Genomic DNA, 15,888 nt, shown 5'->3' on the forward strand with positions numbered 1-15,888 from the left:
TTTTTAATAGCGAGTAATATTTTAATGAAAAGTGAAGTTCAAAACCTGTCAAAGAGAACGTGTATTGGGCTGTCTCGTTGGTAATGGGAAAACAAATATATATTTTTATCTTTCTCATAATATGGTTTAGAGCAGCGTCCCTTTCCATAACGAAATGACAATTACCTTACCTTAGAATTTTTCACTGAGAGTAGTACACGAAAATATGGATAGATAAAAACTATCTGTCCTACTTTTGCCATATTTGTCCAGTTTTGATCAGCTGTCTGTGTAAACTGCGGCGCCGATTTTTCATTATCGATATTCTGGTCCCGATGTCATTTTCAAGAGTCTTTTTCGTGTCGTATACTACATTATACTCGACAGGTTCAACTGTTTATTTGCTCAAATGCTTGTATAAAATTTAAATTGTGACAAAACAACTTATCTGTACAGTTAAATCAATTAAAATGTACCCCAAAAAACATAACTTGCCGGTCCGCTTGAGGCTGGGGGCACGGGCCCTCTGTGTCCCCCCGGTAGAACCGCCACTGAATATTTAAGTTATTTCTTAGTATAGTTTAGATAAGAACTAGTTGTATGCTTATGCAAGACTCGAATTTTATGTTGTTAAAATTCATATGTACATTGACCATATATTAGCTCGACTGTTTTACAAAGTAAGACCAATCTGATCATTCTGGCGTCCTTCGTCTTTAATCTTGGCTATAATTAAACAATTGTTTAAGATATTCCGTTAAAAACTAGTATACATGTTAGCGTTCACAATTCTTCAAAGGTTCACATATTTTATTGCAAGTCGTCAATGCAGTATGATCGGAAATATGGGGTTATTGATTTATGTTTTTATCTTCTCGGTTTTTCGAAAACAGAAGTCGCGGTATTGTATCTATAGCGTTGGTGAACCGTTGGCGTCGTACAAAAACTAAAACCTTGACCATAACTAAAAAATCAAACTAATAAGAGTATATATTTTATATGAGTTTAATAATTGTAGAGTTAAACCCTCTTTTGAAATGTCTTGTATGCAAAAATTATTGGCAAAAACTCAAAATCATATGCAATGTATTCAAAATAATGAAACCTGGAAAACATGTTGCCATACAATGCGCTAATATATATCATGGCCAATATCTCTGAGTTTAATTGGCGCTCAATCTGTGGCGTTCTTGTTTATATTATATCCTCAATGATAGCGCAAAGCAGTTTCGTTATCATGGCGGTTTAGAAATGAATAACTATTCTTCGCTCTTTGGCGTCGATGCAGATTTCTTGTAGTCTATGCTAATTGTTTCACCTCATGTACACACGTTATACAACTAAAAACAACAGATAACGCCTGGGGACTTCGCATCAGGTCGTTGTTTAATGTACATATATATATACATTATGCCGATAGGTCAACTTTAAGACATACACTGATTGGATAAACAGTTAAAACAGTTGTGATTTATATTGTTCCATGAGCTTATTTTGAATAATAATTGCAAGTATGGAAGCCTTCCTTTTTAGCATATAACGGACTGAAGTCAGCGGGTGATTCTGACAAGAGGACAACTTATCAGTCTCGCTGAGACCGCAACAGGGGAATAAGACATGGTTGAATTCCAAAGATGTCTTTGGCGTTTGCCCAGAGCCACTAAACCGGGTTTATGTTTAAAGTTTTTGCTACTGAGATTGTTTCTGTAGCTTGTTGCATAAATATTGATGTCTAGAACACGTCACTGCTCGAATAATGGGATTTAGACAGCAGACTTTTTTATTTTGTCTTAAACCACGGGTAGGGTGTGACCGCCAAGGGTAAAACATTGATTGGTACGTTACTATCCTACTATCAGATTGTACACCTATTCGACATTAGGAAATAAAAAAAGTCCAATTATTTCGCTGCAAGTGTAGAAAACGAGAATCTCACTCACTCACATCTTGGGTCGGATAGTGCCGACGCCTTCATGGAAGACTATGTCAACCTGGGATCACTGTATAAAAATTAATGCACGGGTTATGAATGTTAAGGTAAACATGGTAAACATGCTGCCAGTGACACAAGGTACATGTACAGGTACAGGAAGGTCCATAACTCAAGCTTTGATAATTTAACTTGCACTGTTAGGCATTTTGGATCTGTTTTGGGGCAAATGTGTCGCTTAAATCTTTGAATTTGAAATCATGGCCAAATCGGGTGAATTCTGCATGATTACAATCATTATTTCACTGGAAATGGGTGAGAACATCCGACCCGACCGGGATGGTTGGAGTTTCCATAAAAATCGATTTTAGATGTGTATTGAAATTAACTTAGTCGAATAGTCCCTTTTGAACTGCATATGTGTATGTATTGAACTTAAGCCAGCATTGAAAATAAACACGAAGTTGATGATTTTTTTATGTATTGCCCATTGTGAAGTTCATGCAGATTTAAGATATTAATTGAAATAACATCTAAAATCTTTTATTGAGACGCACCCCCCCCCCCCCCCCCCCGCTGTCACCATGTTCTCTTATATGTCAAATTTTCTCGAAACATCTTACGGTATCGAATGAACAATAATGTTGATGACCCCATCGTATTTTCGTTTCAATGGGAAGGTATATAAGAATAAAATTATGCGCAGGAGTGGCCATTTATTAACGAAACTCCGTGTTCAGATCGATACTTTATTGAGAATAAAATTAACAGTTTCTTACAGATTTAAATAAACATTTTCCTAGAAAACTGCATCATTTATTTCTAGCTTATTAATCTAATCTGTAGAATACTATTTTATACAAAGAACACAATTTGCAGATTCGAAAAAAAAAATCATCTGATCTGATCGTTAATAAGACAGACACACCCAGTGTTTATATTATATTAAGCAATTTCGATACAGAAGAAAGCATGAAAACGCAAAATTATACAAAAATACGCTACAAATGTATATGTAAAACATGCAAATGTACAAATACAACATTTAAAACTGATTTAAAATATGATATATTTGTTATAAAATTAGGATTAGAAGTGTTACTCTTGAAATTCTGTAGTACACCTCCATATATTCACTTTTTACAAATTGTTTATTATGTTGCCAAAGCTACAACATTTTACCACATACTGAGCACTTTGATTTCCACCGAATTATTTTGAAATATAATTTGAAAACAACAACATCAACAGCAGCAGCAGCGGAAGCAACAACAACAACAACAACATTAGTCTAATTTGTCGTAAACACATGCAAAGTATAACGTAAAAATGACTTCAATCAGCCTTATTATTTGTATATACAAGAAGAAAGATCACGGAATGCGTTGATCAGAAAAATGTGTTGTATAAATTTGTTCTCACGGCTATCTGATGATTTTCACATGAATGAGATTATTTGTACAATATCCTTAAATACTTTTTTGTCAGAATTTAAACAAATCTTGTATGGCGCATGATTGATTGTTTTATCACAAAGTGATATCGAAAAATATAGAATGTTATAACAAATATTTTATTTTTTTACATATTTTTTCTGACTTGTTATGTACGAGTCGCTTAATATATAGAAGTATTTATCAACTAAATACTACCATAGTAACGTTCACAATATCTATGCTATTCATAAGTAACTGCAGAAAAAGAAAATATCAATTTTGTGCATAAAATTTTAGTGCAATCCTCGTATGCATACCAATGAACACATTATATCACATGTATACTAGTTTAGCAAAACAAACGCCATCTTTCATAACACAAATTGAAACTAAACTTTAATGTCATTTAGTACAATACAACATTAATTAGGCAAAGTAACCATATTTTTGAAAATGTCAAGCACGTAGCTATAAAACAATAGGAATAATGTTTATGTACTTAAAAATACACACATGGAATGAGTAGCATTGAGTTATCTTGAATAGTCTTATTTTGTTTCGAAACATTATACTCAAACATGACCAATGTACAAGTAAATACAAGTTAAATCAATAATGATAACTACTACAAATCAACAATTGACGTCGTATTTGAAATAAATCGTGTTTTACACACGGACATACACATATTACACCAGGAGAATATTTTACGCGGAATACACGGGCAAGCATAGACCATAAGCGATCACGATCATGATAATGTAGTACAATATTTTTGTTTAAACTGATTTTCACACACACACACACACACACACACACACACGCACACACACACACACGCGCGTGCGCACACGCAGACACACACATACACACACACACAATTTGTTTTATCCACTCTGATGACCCTTTTTCTTGGGTTCCTCGTTTTATAAAACAAACAGTGTAATTTATCGTTTGGGTAGTTCACACAAAAATGTCGACATCTCGATAGTAGTAAAACACAGTGTAAGATCTGAACAAACAAAATAGTGGATGCATCAATGCGCTTGTTTCAAGGAAATCATCCGTCTTAATGTCAATCTGTTCTGCTTAGCGAGGTCAGGTACATGTTCATAGCAAGAATGTTCCCGGCTTCGCTGCAGGGAAACTCACCATAACATCTCGGGCACTTTGCATTGGAAAGGGTTCCCGTGTATTCAGTCACCAGGGGACTCCGAGCACAGAGTGGACAGGTGTATGTTTGAACCTGAAGACCCTTTAGCATTGACATGAGTTTCCTAGCAACTTCAGGACCATGGTAACGGTAACTGGCCTTTTCGTTTTCGGTCAGATCAGCCTCAATCCAATACACGTCCATGAATTCAAGACCAAGCACGTCGGCACTTTCGACTCTGAAGAAGCCCATATCTCCCCAGTGATCTCCCCATGAGTTCATCAGGATGAGACAACGGCTATTATAGCTGATCAAGACCACAGCATGGCCGCTGGGAATTTCGGACGGTGACCGATGACGTACATCAATAATTGCTCTTGTTAGAATGCCGGTAGGTTGGCGTTCGTAGAAATCGTCAAAAATGTCCCGTTCTCTATCTGTCAGGCGAAACTTAGCAACGACAATTCGCTTGGCAACAACTGCTTCGAGTGCGCCCTGTGAACTTATTTCATGACATCTGAGCCGGTATCTTGGGCACATAGTCTGTAACACCCTGAAGGTATTTGCACCCATATTACCATGGGCAGTTATCATCTCTTGCCGTAGCGTGGTGAATTCCGGGTAGCCACCTTCTCGGCCGTGGATTCTCTTCGTTGCCATATGGATAGCAGCAGCAGACGCGTTTGCGTAGCAAGTACCGCCAACCTGTTCCTTTGCAGATAAGGCTGTTGTACTTTGGTTGATATAGATGTCCACAGCAATGGTAACAAGTAAGTCTGACAAGTACTCCTGGCAGCAGATAGTATTTTTAGCTACTCTGCAGAAATCTTCGATGTGGTCTGGATGGTTAACATGTACAAACAGCTTGGTTTCGTTTTTCTCTAGTTCAAGGTCCCAGCCATTTTTAAGAAGAATAGCGCGAGGCATGAGGTTACTTGGGACGTGCAAACTGAGCTCGAATAGGAATCTTGCTCCCCCTTCCCAGCTGTTCTCAGTGGAACAAAACAATCGCTTTGGGCTGATGCGCGATCCCCTGTGAATAAAACAGCATACAACGTCCACTTGAAGAGAACGAAGGTTACGGGAAACATCGTAGAGATCTCCACGTTCAGTTGGTTCACCATCTGACAATATAACCAAAACTTTTTTCGAATCGACCTTGTTTTCAAATAAGGTTAACGCCGAATTTAAGGCGCTGAACATCGGGGTTCGTCCATAAATGAATGGTTTGACTTTTTTGAGAATTTCTTTTCTTCTCTTCGATGTAAGTTCTTTTTCCATTGTTGTTGCTCGTAAAATGGAAGCAGCTGCCTGAACGTCGAAGATGGATTTCTTATCAACACCTATCAACATAATCATTTTTATTCCATTTTGCACAGTGTTTTCAATACTGCTGTCTGTAGCCGTTATTCCAACTCCTGTGACTGCTGATGTAGCTACCGTTTGGCTCACATTCAATATGTCGCTGAAAAACCTTCCAACTAAAGGTACATCTTTAATGGTGTCATTGCCCAAATCTCTACAAACCAAAGGCAGACATTCATAGACAAATGTTTTTGCGAAATCACGATCGTTTTTCAAATGACGATATATGTGGTCAGCCTTCTTATATGTAAGGAATGGCTTAACCCTTTCAGGATCAGCCCAACGTCTCACATTTATTGCTCCACTTTGCTCCAGAATTCTATAAATTTGCTCTATCTGGTCACTTGTTGCTGGTGAAGTGTCATCCTGTAGTTCGTTTGTAAGTTGGATTGCGCGTAACATGTCAAAAACACCACTCTGACTTGTCCCACCAACACCAATTGCGAACACATGATTGTCGCTCGAAACGTCATGTTTTATGACATCATCTATGACCTAAAGTGATAAAGTGAGTCTGCATTTAATCTACATTCATAACTTGCAGAAACATAAAGCTTTAAAAAAAGATTTCATGACAATATTCAAACATTCAAACGTTGTCCTGACGAAGCTTAAGTGATTGACTTTAGATAAATACGTAAACATCGATCACATCTATTCATGGCTTTTTATCTCATCTGTACGGTATATTTACTGATGGCGGACGGCTCAGCGAAATAAAGTTGTGATACCAGGAAAATAAAAATACCTGGAAAGTGGATCGTACATATTCCCCTTCCTCTTCTCTACTGCCAACAGCGTTTTCTTCCATGGATCCAGAGACATCGACAATAACACCCGTGAGCGTCTTTGTAGCCATTATATTTTACCTAAAGCATATAAAGCCCGGAATATAAAAAACGGCATAAATCGAAATGTTCTCGATTAGTGTACAAGTACAAAATCAGAATTCGACAAATAATAGTATACAAGAGAACAGCCCACACTGTCAATGATGGTTTCATTTTAACCAAACTGTTATTGTAGCAATAATAGTCAGAATCAGGAGTATCAAAAAGGTGTGTTAGAGAAATTTGCAGTACATTGATGAGACAACGATGGAAAGTATTTATCATTGACCTGCTATCACTCCTATCAGATAATGTGTTTTATCGATTTAGATAATTCGTATGACTGTTCAGATTATCCGAAGAATTACAGCATTGAAAAAACCTTTGAGCTCTAGGCATGTTAATTGTTTTATATCTACCAGTTTCAACACGAAGTTGATGTACATATACAGGTAAATAACTAAAATAAAATCTTAAAATACCTAGTAAAATATCTGAGTAACTTTTATATTCCAAATAGTACTTGACTGTTTTATATTAATCTGATACGGTACTATTTTTATACTGGTCTGAACAAATCTTGTTTAGAAGTATTGTATTATCTATACTTTAAAGATTCAATCGATACATGTACATCAATATTTGAGAACATTATCAAAGACATGGTTCAAACCAAAATCATCTAATATCTGTTGACCATAAACCCAGTTTCGTCAACCTTTAATCCAATTAAACACAGCTTGGGTATAAATTGTTTCAAAATAATATTGTCAGCGCTATAACACTCTTAAACCAATATATTATTATATGTATGTATCTATGCAAAAAAGGGTATTAGTTTTAACACCCAATAATCTTTTATGAAAAAATGATTTCTCTTTATTTCTTGAGATTTGGTAAACGCCTACAAGTTTGCTGGGTAATTTAAAATGGAACCAACAAAAGCGTCAAAAAGTTGACAAATAATCTTGGGTTTGAAATCAAAGTATTGCCATTCAAAACGTACAACAGTCATTGCCTTAAGGGCTTTTCCAATCAAATGTTCCTGGTTCAGACTAATATTACTAGTACAATTAAACACAACAACTAAATAATTAAGATTGTTAACCACTTGTACGTCCTCCCATTAAAGGTCCATCTTTTGTAAGGCAAAACCAAATCTTTGTTATATCAGTATTTACCTTTAATCCCAATGCATTACAAGAACTTGATGAGATATTTAAATGAATTTGAATTTCTTCAGGGGATTTGCCTAACACTCGGTTACTATGACTGGAATTCGTTTGGCCGATATAAATTATAAGTCTGGTCCGGGGAACCGATTGACCCTTTATTTAAGGAACCGACTCTAATTTTGATTTTTGGATATTTGATTTGTTTGGAATAAATAATTAGATGATGTGACAAAAAGCATAAGAGTACATAAAAGCTGACAGTTTTAATCGTTACTTAGTACAAGAAGAATCAATTGTTTATAATAATTACATCACGGTTTAATATCGCAAATAATAGCCCGACATAGTAGACTCCTCCCCCTTCCTTCAAAATCACGATTCAATGTCGGTAATAATAGCCTTACATGGTGGACACCGTCCTCTTCCTTCTACATCACGTTTCAATGTCGCTTGTAAAAGCCCGACATAGTGGATACACTTCCCACTTCAAAGTTCAATGTCGCTAAAATGGCCCAACTTTGTATGGGAAATGTGATAGCAAAGCTTCACTACAACGAGTTGTCTGTCATTCGGGCAAAAAAATACGTCAATTGAGGATGTTTTTAACAAAGTTGTTAGTCAACTTCATCTTCCTAAGAGCACCGCTAAAGTTACGAAAAAAACATAACCCTGCAAGTTGTACTGGAGTTCTTGTTGAAATGAAAATTGATTGTATGACCATCATGTCTGAATTTAAATGTAGATATATTGACTTTTTAATAATAATAATAACATATTTTTATCTCAAACTGTTTCATTTGTCTCTTACTGATACATACTGGTATACACAGGATTCAGTTCTTGTCATATTTAGGAGTTTAAATGCAAAGAAGCATGAATGCTGTTAATTTCTTTAAAAATGTAGTCCTTTAATGCCATATTGTTTGTTATACATTTAGTTTTTGAAAGAAACTATGTGGAAACAAATGCATCCGTTTTCTTTTCCATTGTGAAACTGTTCTTTTTTTATGATTAAACATGTCTTTTTGTTTACTATGTTATTGTCCCATATGACTTCATCATCTCCATCTTTGCCCTGTTGTAGCTTCAGGTCTGTATGCTAGAAATAAATACTAAAATTGGCGGATTAGTTAATCTAGAGTGAATTTATTTGTATCTCGAGGTTAAGGAAATATATAAATTGTAATGTTTCACATTGTATTTAAATAATATCGCTGAATGTTATTTGATGAAAATGATAAATCGGTGTTAGACATTGTTGTGTATATGGAAAAGTGTTTAATCTTTTCAAAAGAGCTATACCATATTGTTTATAAACTGACAGGCTCATCGCTCACTCAGAAAATTTCAAAATTTAAAAAAAAGTATATATGTAGCTTTACACACGCTTAACTAGATTTAAAACGACTCAAAATCGGCCCACATTAAATGTTTCTTTTAAAAGAAAAGACGATGAAATATCTGTATATGTTCAGAATACAACCTAGATTTGGTGCCAATGAAATTGAAGATAAACAATCATTAAGTACTAGGCTTTATCAAGAAGAATTTCAACTTTTGCGAGGGTTTAAATCATCCGATAGACACTCCATGTGTCAGACGTTGCGTTGAAAATGTCTTATCAATTAGGTTGTATTCTTCGTCAATTAGACGACTTGAAGTCTTAATGATTTAGTTGGGCTCGCTCGCTACGCTCAATCCGCAGATTTTTAATTATACTTTACATGTATTAGATATATAGGCTATAGACAAAAGTATTATAAAAAGATATTTTTACCCTTTCCAGATGAATAAACAATTAATAATTCTACACTAGAATAAAAGCATATCTCGAGAATAAACCCCCGCTCCCACTTAACTGCGAATATTCTTCTTCTGCTGTATATTTTTTGCGTTATCTCTTTATTCAGATTTTCAGAAAATCACGTAATCGGTCTTAACATTGACATGCGGTTACTGCGCCATGGTATGTGCTGATATCATGATACTCAAATGTCCTTAAATGCATTGAAAACCCTTAAGATTATTTGAACAAGCAGGGGAATGGCCATGAACTAGATACTACGGATACTGTTTTGATTTAAAAGATTGCCGCTATATACTTCGTTTAGCAAACGTTCCAGCCCATAAAAATGATTTTAGATGATACATTTCAGTAAATAATCCTCTAGTACAAATCCAAGGTAACAATCGCTCTTATTAGCAGTCTGGCAGCGTGAAGTTGGTAGTCTGGCAATCTAGCAGAGTAAATTGGCAGTCTGGCAGCGTGAGGTTGACAGTCTGGTAATCTAGCACCGTAAATTGGCAGTCTGGCAGCGTGAGGTTGGCAGTCTGGCAATCTTGCAGAGTAAATTGGCAGTCTGGCAGCGTGAAGTTGGCAGTCTGGCAATCTAGCAGCGTATATTGGCAGTCTGGCAGCGTGAAGTTGGCAATCTGGCAAACTAGCAGCGTAAATTAGCAGTCTGGCAGCGTGAAGTTGGCAGTCGGGAAATGAAGCGTAAATTAGCAGTCTGGCAGCGTGAAGTTGGCAGTCGGGAAATGTAGCAGCGTAAATTAGCAGTCTGGCAGCGTGAGGTTGGCAGTCGGGAAATGTAGCAGCGTAAATTAGCAGTCTGACAGCGTGAGGTTGGCAGTCGGGAAAGGTAGCAGCGTAAATTAGCAGTCTGGTGCGTGAGGTTGGCATTCTTGCAATCTAGCCGCGTAAATTAGCAGTCTGGCAGCGTGAGTTTATCAGTTTGGCAATCTAGCAGCGTGAGGTTGGCAGTCTGGCAGCGTGAGGTTGGCAGTCTGGCAATCTAGCAGCGTAAATAAGCAGTCTGGCAGCGTGAGGTTGGCAGTCTGGCAATCTAGCAGCGTAAATAAGCAGTCTGGCAGCGTGAGGTTGGCAGTCTGGCAATCTAGCAGCGTAAATAAGCAGTCTGGCAGCGTGAAGTTGGCAGTCTGGCAATCTGGCAGCGTAAATTAGCAGTCTGGCAGCGTGAGGTTGGCAGTCTGGCAATCTTGCAGCGTAAATTAGCAGTCTGGCAGCGTGAGGTTGGCAGTCTGGCAATCTAGCAGCGTAAATTAGCAGCCTGGCAGCGTGAGGTTGGCAGTCTGGCAATCTAGCAGCGTAAATTAGCAGTCTGGCAGCGTGAGGTTGGCAGAGTGGCAATCTAGCAGCGTAAATTAGCAGTCTGGCAGCGTGAGGGTGGCAGAGTGGCAATCTAGCAGCGTAAATTAGCAGTCTGGCAGCGTGAGGTTGGCAGTCTGGCAATCTAGCAGCGTATATTGGCAGTCTGGCAGCGTGAAGTTGGCAATCTGGCAAACTAGCAGCGTAAATTAGCAGTCTGGCAGCGTGAAGTTGGCAGTCTGGCAATCTAGCAGCGTAAATTAGCAGTCTGGCAGCGTAAAGTTGGCAGTCTGGCAATCTTGCAGCGTAAATTAGCAGTCTGGCAGCGTGAGGTTGGCAGACTGGCAATCTAGCAGCGTAAATCAGCAGTCTGGCAGCGTGAGGTTGGCAGTCTGGCAATCTAGCAGCGTAAATTAGCAGTCTGGCAGCGTGAGGTTGGCAGTCTGGCAATCTAGCAGCGTAAATTAGCAGTCTGGCAGCGTGAAGTTGGCAGTCTGTTAATCATGCAGCGTAAATTAACAGTGTGGCAGTCTAATAGCGTTGCAGCCTGGTAGCGGGAACAGAACAGCCTAGAAGCGTGTCAGTCTTGCAAATGGCAGTCTTAAAACGTTTAATTTGCCATTTTAGCCGTATTCTAGTTTTACCTTACCATACAAGCTCTTTAATGTATCTAACGTTTCAATAACTTGTCTTTTAATGAGTTTAAGCAAAAGATGAGATGTGAAATCTTTCGTTTCATCATTTTTGCGCGTTTGTTATAAAATCGCCCTCTTTTTCTATCGCTCTCGAAAGCAGTGTTTTCGGTCATGATGTAGTGAGAGAAGCGCGTCTTCACATGTCTTGGCAATCAGAAAACGCTTTATAAAGCTATTTTAGCCATATTTTTTTTTTCTTACCATTCCCCGTAACAGAGCATTACATGAAAATAGTTCAATCTTTCTAAACGGAAATCCGGATATTCATGTTTTCAAACCCGAAATAAATAAAAATGTGCAACATTAATAATCTATAAGAAAAACACGCCTATGAGTGTCGAATAAGACATTTAAGAATTTATACTTTTTCAAATTTTATACCAGACTTTTCATGTAAACTAAGCCATATCCCTTTAGGTATTATTTTTTAAATTTTACAGCGCCATCAAACTGGAGCAGTCTGGACAAGTCTGAAACACACTATGCCTCTGCCATAACGCCTGGATATATGATCTGTTACGTTTGGATCATTTGTCTTTCACTGGGTTTAAGCAAAGATAAGATATAAAAAAATATATTGTTTTTTCGTAATCTTGCAAACATTAATCTCTATCTCTATCGCTCTCGAAGCCGAAACCGCGCAGTCAGGATATTTTGAAAAGCAAGGGAAATTCCGTGACAGTAAATTATTGATAAAACGTGCCTTAGTGTCAATTTGTTGTAAGAAAAGTATCGAGTATTTACTTGTTTTTGGTTTCATCAATCTCTTTTTGGTTTATCGTGAATTTTGAAGAAAGGAAAGCTTTCAGAAACATGTTTATGCAAAAAGGTGCTTTGATAAATAGTTGTTGATTAACTCGTAGAACTGTTTATATATAAGATTCAGGTTTTATTTTCAGAAAAGCGCATTTGATTGTTTAAAACTTATCAAACTGCGTAATCTATCGTAGGTCAAGGTTACAACGCCCTTGGCGTTTTGTCTGCTTTCAAGCTTATGTCATAAATGTAATACACTTGTTACTATTCATATAAAGGACGACCGGAAAATATATGAGGAAGACTTGTCATCTAGTTTTTAGAGCAATAACATCAAATAATGTTGTTCTACGGTTTTATCCCATGCAATAACGTACAAACAGGAGTATTGAAATATTTTTTTAGAACTTTGTTAACGATAACAATGCTGTTAACGGAATCTATCGACCTCCTAACTCAAACAACACACAGTGGCTTAACATGGAACATTCACTCGACCAAGCATTCAACCAGCATGTTGACAACATACTTGTAGCAGGTGATTTTAACATCAACATTAGCTTGAATTCGTCAAATAAAATGTGTAGATTGATAGACTCCCTAAATTCTGAACAGCTCATTAACTCACCAACTCACTTCACCGAGCACTCTAGTTCACTTATTGACCTCATGTTCATTAAACACACTAATCAAGTTATTTCAAGTTTCGTCGCAGATCCTTTTGTTCCAAATCTTGTCCGGTTTCACTGTCCGACTGTTGCTGTCTTAAAATTCACAAAACCTAAGCAGACTCACTTTCAGCGCCAAATATGGTTATATGACAAAGGCGATTATGTAAAATATAACGATAAACTCAGATCCACCGACTGGTCGTTCATCGAAAACAATCAAAATCTAGATGCTACGGCAGACACAATCGCTAGCTCAATCTTAAAATCAGCCTCTGAGAGTATTCCAAATAAAAACGTAACTATTCGTCCAGGCGACGTTCCTTGGATAAACAAAGAGGTAAAACAACAAATCAGAAAACGTAACAAATTACACCGAAAAGCTAAACTTTCAAATAATGCACTGGCTTGGGAACAATTCAGAAACTATCGCAACGAAACAACAAATATAATTCGAAAAATTAAAAAGGAATACGAACATAAAATAATAAACAAAATTAACTCTGATAACATAACAACTAAAGTATGGTTCAAACTAGCTAAACAACTAACTCAAAAACAAACATCTTCACCAATTCCAACTCTTATTGATGGAACAATTAAGGCAGAGTCCGATGAAGAAAAGGCAGACCTTCTAAACTCATACTTTAGCAAACAATCAACCATAGAACCCCAGCAACATCCCCCTTTTACAGTTGAGAACGTTCCATCCACTTTCCTCTCACAAATATTGTTGACAAGCCAGGACGTTAGAGATGCAATTTCCTGTATTGATCCTAGTAAAGCCAGTGGTCCTGACTCGATTAGTCCTAAACTTATTAAAGAGGGCAAAGACGAACTTGCTGTGCCTCTCTCGAAATATTTTAACAGATTGTTGGCAAACTCTACCTTCCCTTCTCCATGGAAGTTGGCGAACGTCTGCCCCATTTTCAAAAAATCTGATCCATCTAGTCCCTGCAATTATAGACCAATATCACTTCTAAGTTGTATTGGCAAACTCATGGAGCGCTGTATCCACAAACACCTCTACAACTACGTCATCTCGAATAAAATACTTACATCCTTCCAATCTGGTTTCATCAAAGACGATTCTAGCGTCAACCAGTTAGCTTTCTTTTACAACGACGTCAGCAAAGCCTTAGATGAAGGGAAAGAAGTAAGGGCTGTCTTTTGTGACGTTTCAAAGGCGTTCGACCGAGTCTGGCATCATGGCCTTATTCATAAGCTGTCATCCATTGGTATAAGTGGTTCACTTCTCCATTGGTTTTCCTCTTATCTTTCTGACCGCAAACAACGGGTAGTCCTATCCAACTCTGCTTCAGGAATCCTCACTATCAACGCTGGTGTTCCTCAAGGATCTATCCTTGGTCCATTGCTCTTCCTTATTTTCATTAATGACATTGTCAATGACATTAAGGCAAACATACGCTTATTCGCAGATGACACCAGTCTTTACATTATTGTCGAAGATCCCGTATCTTCTGCAGCCGACCTTAACCATGATCTATCTCAAATATCATCTTGGTCGAAGAAATGGCTAGTAACTTTAAATCCATCCAAGACAGAATCTGTTCTCTTTTCTCGTAAACGTCAACAACAAAATCAACCCCCACTTTATCTCGACAATGTACCCATATCTCAAATCAGCACTCATAAACATCTTGGGGTAACCTTCTCTTCAGATGGCAAATGGCAATCCCACATATCTTCAAACGTCAACAAGGCATGGCAGAGAATTGGTATTCTTAGGACGTTAAAGTTTGTAATTTCCCGTGCAGCCTTGGACAAAATGTATGTCACTTTTATTAGACCTTTACTCGAGTATGCCGATGTTGTCTGGGACAATTGTAGTAATGAATTAAAAAATGATATCGAAGCTGTCCAACACGAGGCGGCTAGAATTGTAACCGGTGCTACCAAACTTTGTAGTATTGAGCGGCTTATAGCTGACGTTAACTGGGATACACTTGCGGAAAGGAGACGCAAACATCGCCTCATTCTGTTCTTTAAAATGAAAAATGGTCTTTCTCCAGAGTATCTTACAAATCTAATTCCTCAGCCGAGAGCTCAGCCATATGCCCTACGAAATCGCTCAGAAGTTCCAGTCATCCCTTGTAAAACTCAAGCCTATGCTACTTCATTTCTACCCCTGACTATTCGCCAGTGGAACTCACTTCCTGAAGATATCAGACATGCACCTACTCTCAGCGAGTTTAAATCACAATTTAACACGAAACCAAAGAAATCACAACTCCTGTATAATGTAGGAAACAGACAACACCAAGTTAATCATGCTCGTCTGCGATTAGGATGTAGCTCATTAAATTATGACCTTCACAGAAGAAATATTATTTCTTCTCCCCTTTGTGCTTGTGGCGCCGTTGAAACTGTGTCACATTATCTCACTCAGTGTCCTAGATATCAATTAATGCGTAACCGTTTTATCCATGATTTACCTTGTGCTGCTACTGTAGAAAATCTTCTTTTCGGTAATGATCGCCTTACCCTTGATGCCAATTCAAGCTTGTTTTTAAAAGTCCAGAGATTCATTACAGCATCAAAGCGTTTTGATGCCTAACAGTCGACCCCATTGGTGTATCGATCGCTTTTCATCGGGACAGTGTGTGTGACAGAATATTTTTGCGTTTTTTTTTTCTTTTTGTTTGTTTGTCTTTTTAATAGTTATCTTATTATTCCAAAACATTCAAATTAAATGTAAATAATAGTTTGAACAGTTATTAAACTAATATATTTCGTCAAACTGTTCACTTCACATCATACACTGACTTTTC

The 15,888-nt window shown here is 37.4% G+C and overlaps 1 protein-coding gene across 3 annotated transcripts in view; it reads right to left on the reverse strand.

Moving 5' to 3' along the window:
- Positions 1-2,737: 2,737 nt before the first annotated feature.
- LOC128223103 (uncharacterized) overlaps positions 2,738-15,888 on the reverse strand; it is a 29,618-nt gene continuing 16,467 nt past the window's right edge. For all 3 annotated transcript variants that reach the window (XM_052932358.1, XM_052932357.1, XM_052932359.1), the window contains exons 2-3: positions 6,612-6,732; positions 2,738-6,358 (exon numbers count right to left, since the gene is read on the reverse strand). In XM_052932358.1, the coding sequence (XP_052788318.1) occupies positions 4,421-6,358; positions 6,612-6,722 (2,049 nt within the window). In that variant the 5' untranslated portion in view covers positions 6,723-6,732 and the 3' untranslated portion in view covers positions 2,738-4,420. The remainder of the gene's footprint in view (positions 6,359-6,611; positions 6,733-15,888) is intronic.

The sequence above is a fragment of the Mya arenaria genome, chromosome 17 (genome assembly GCF_026914265.1).
Source record: "Mya arenaria isolate MELC-2E11 chromosome 17, ASM2691426v1".
NCBI classification, from domain to species: Eukaryota; Metazoa; Mollusca; class Bivalvia; order Myida; family Myidae; genus Mya; species Mya arenaria.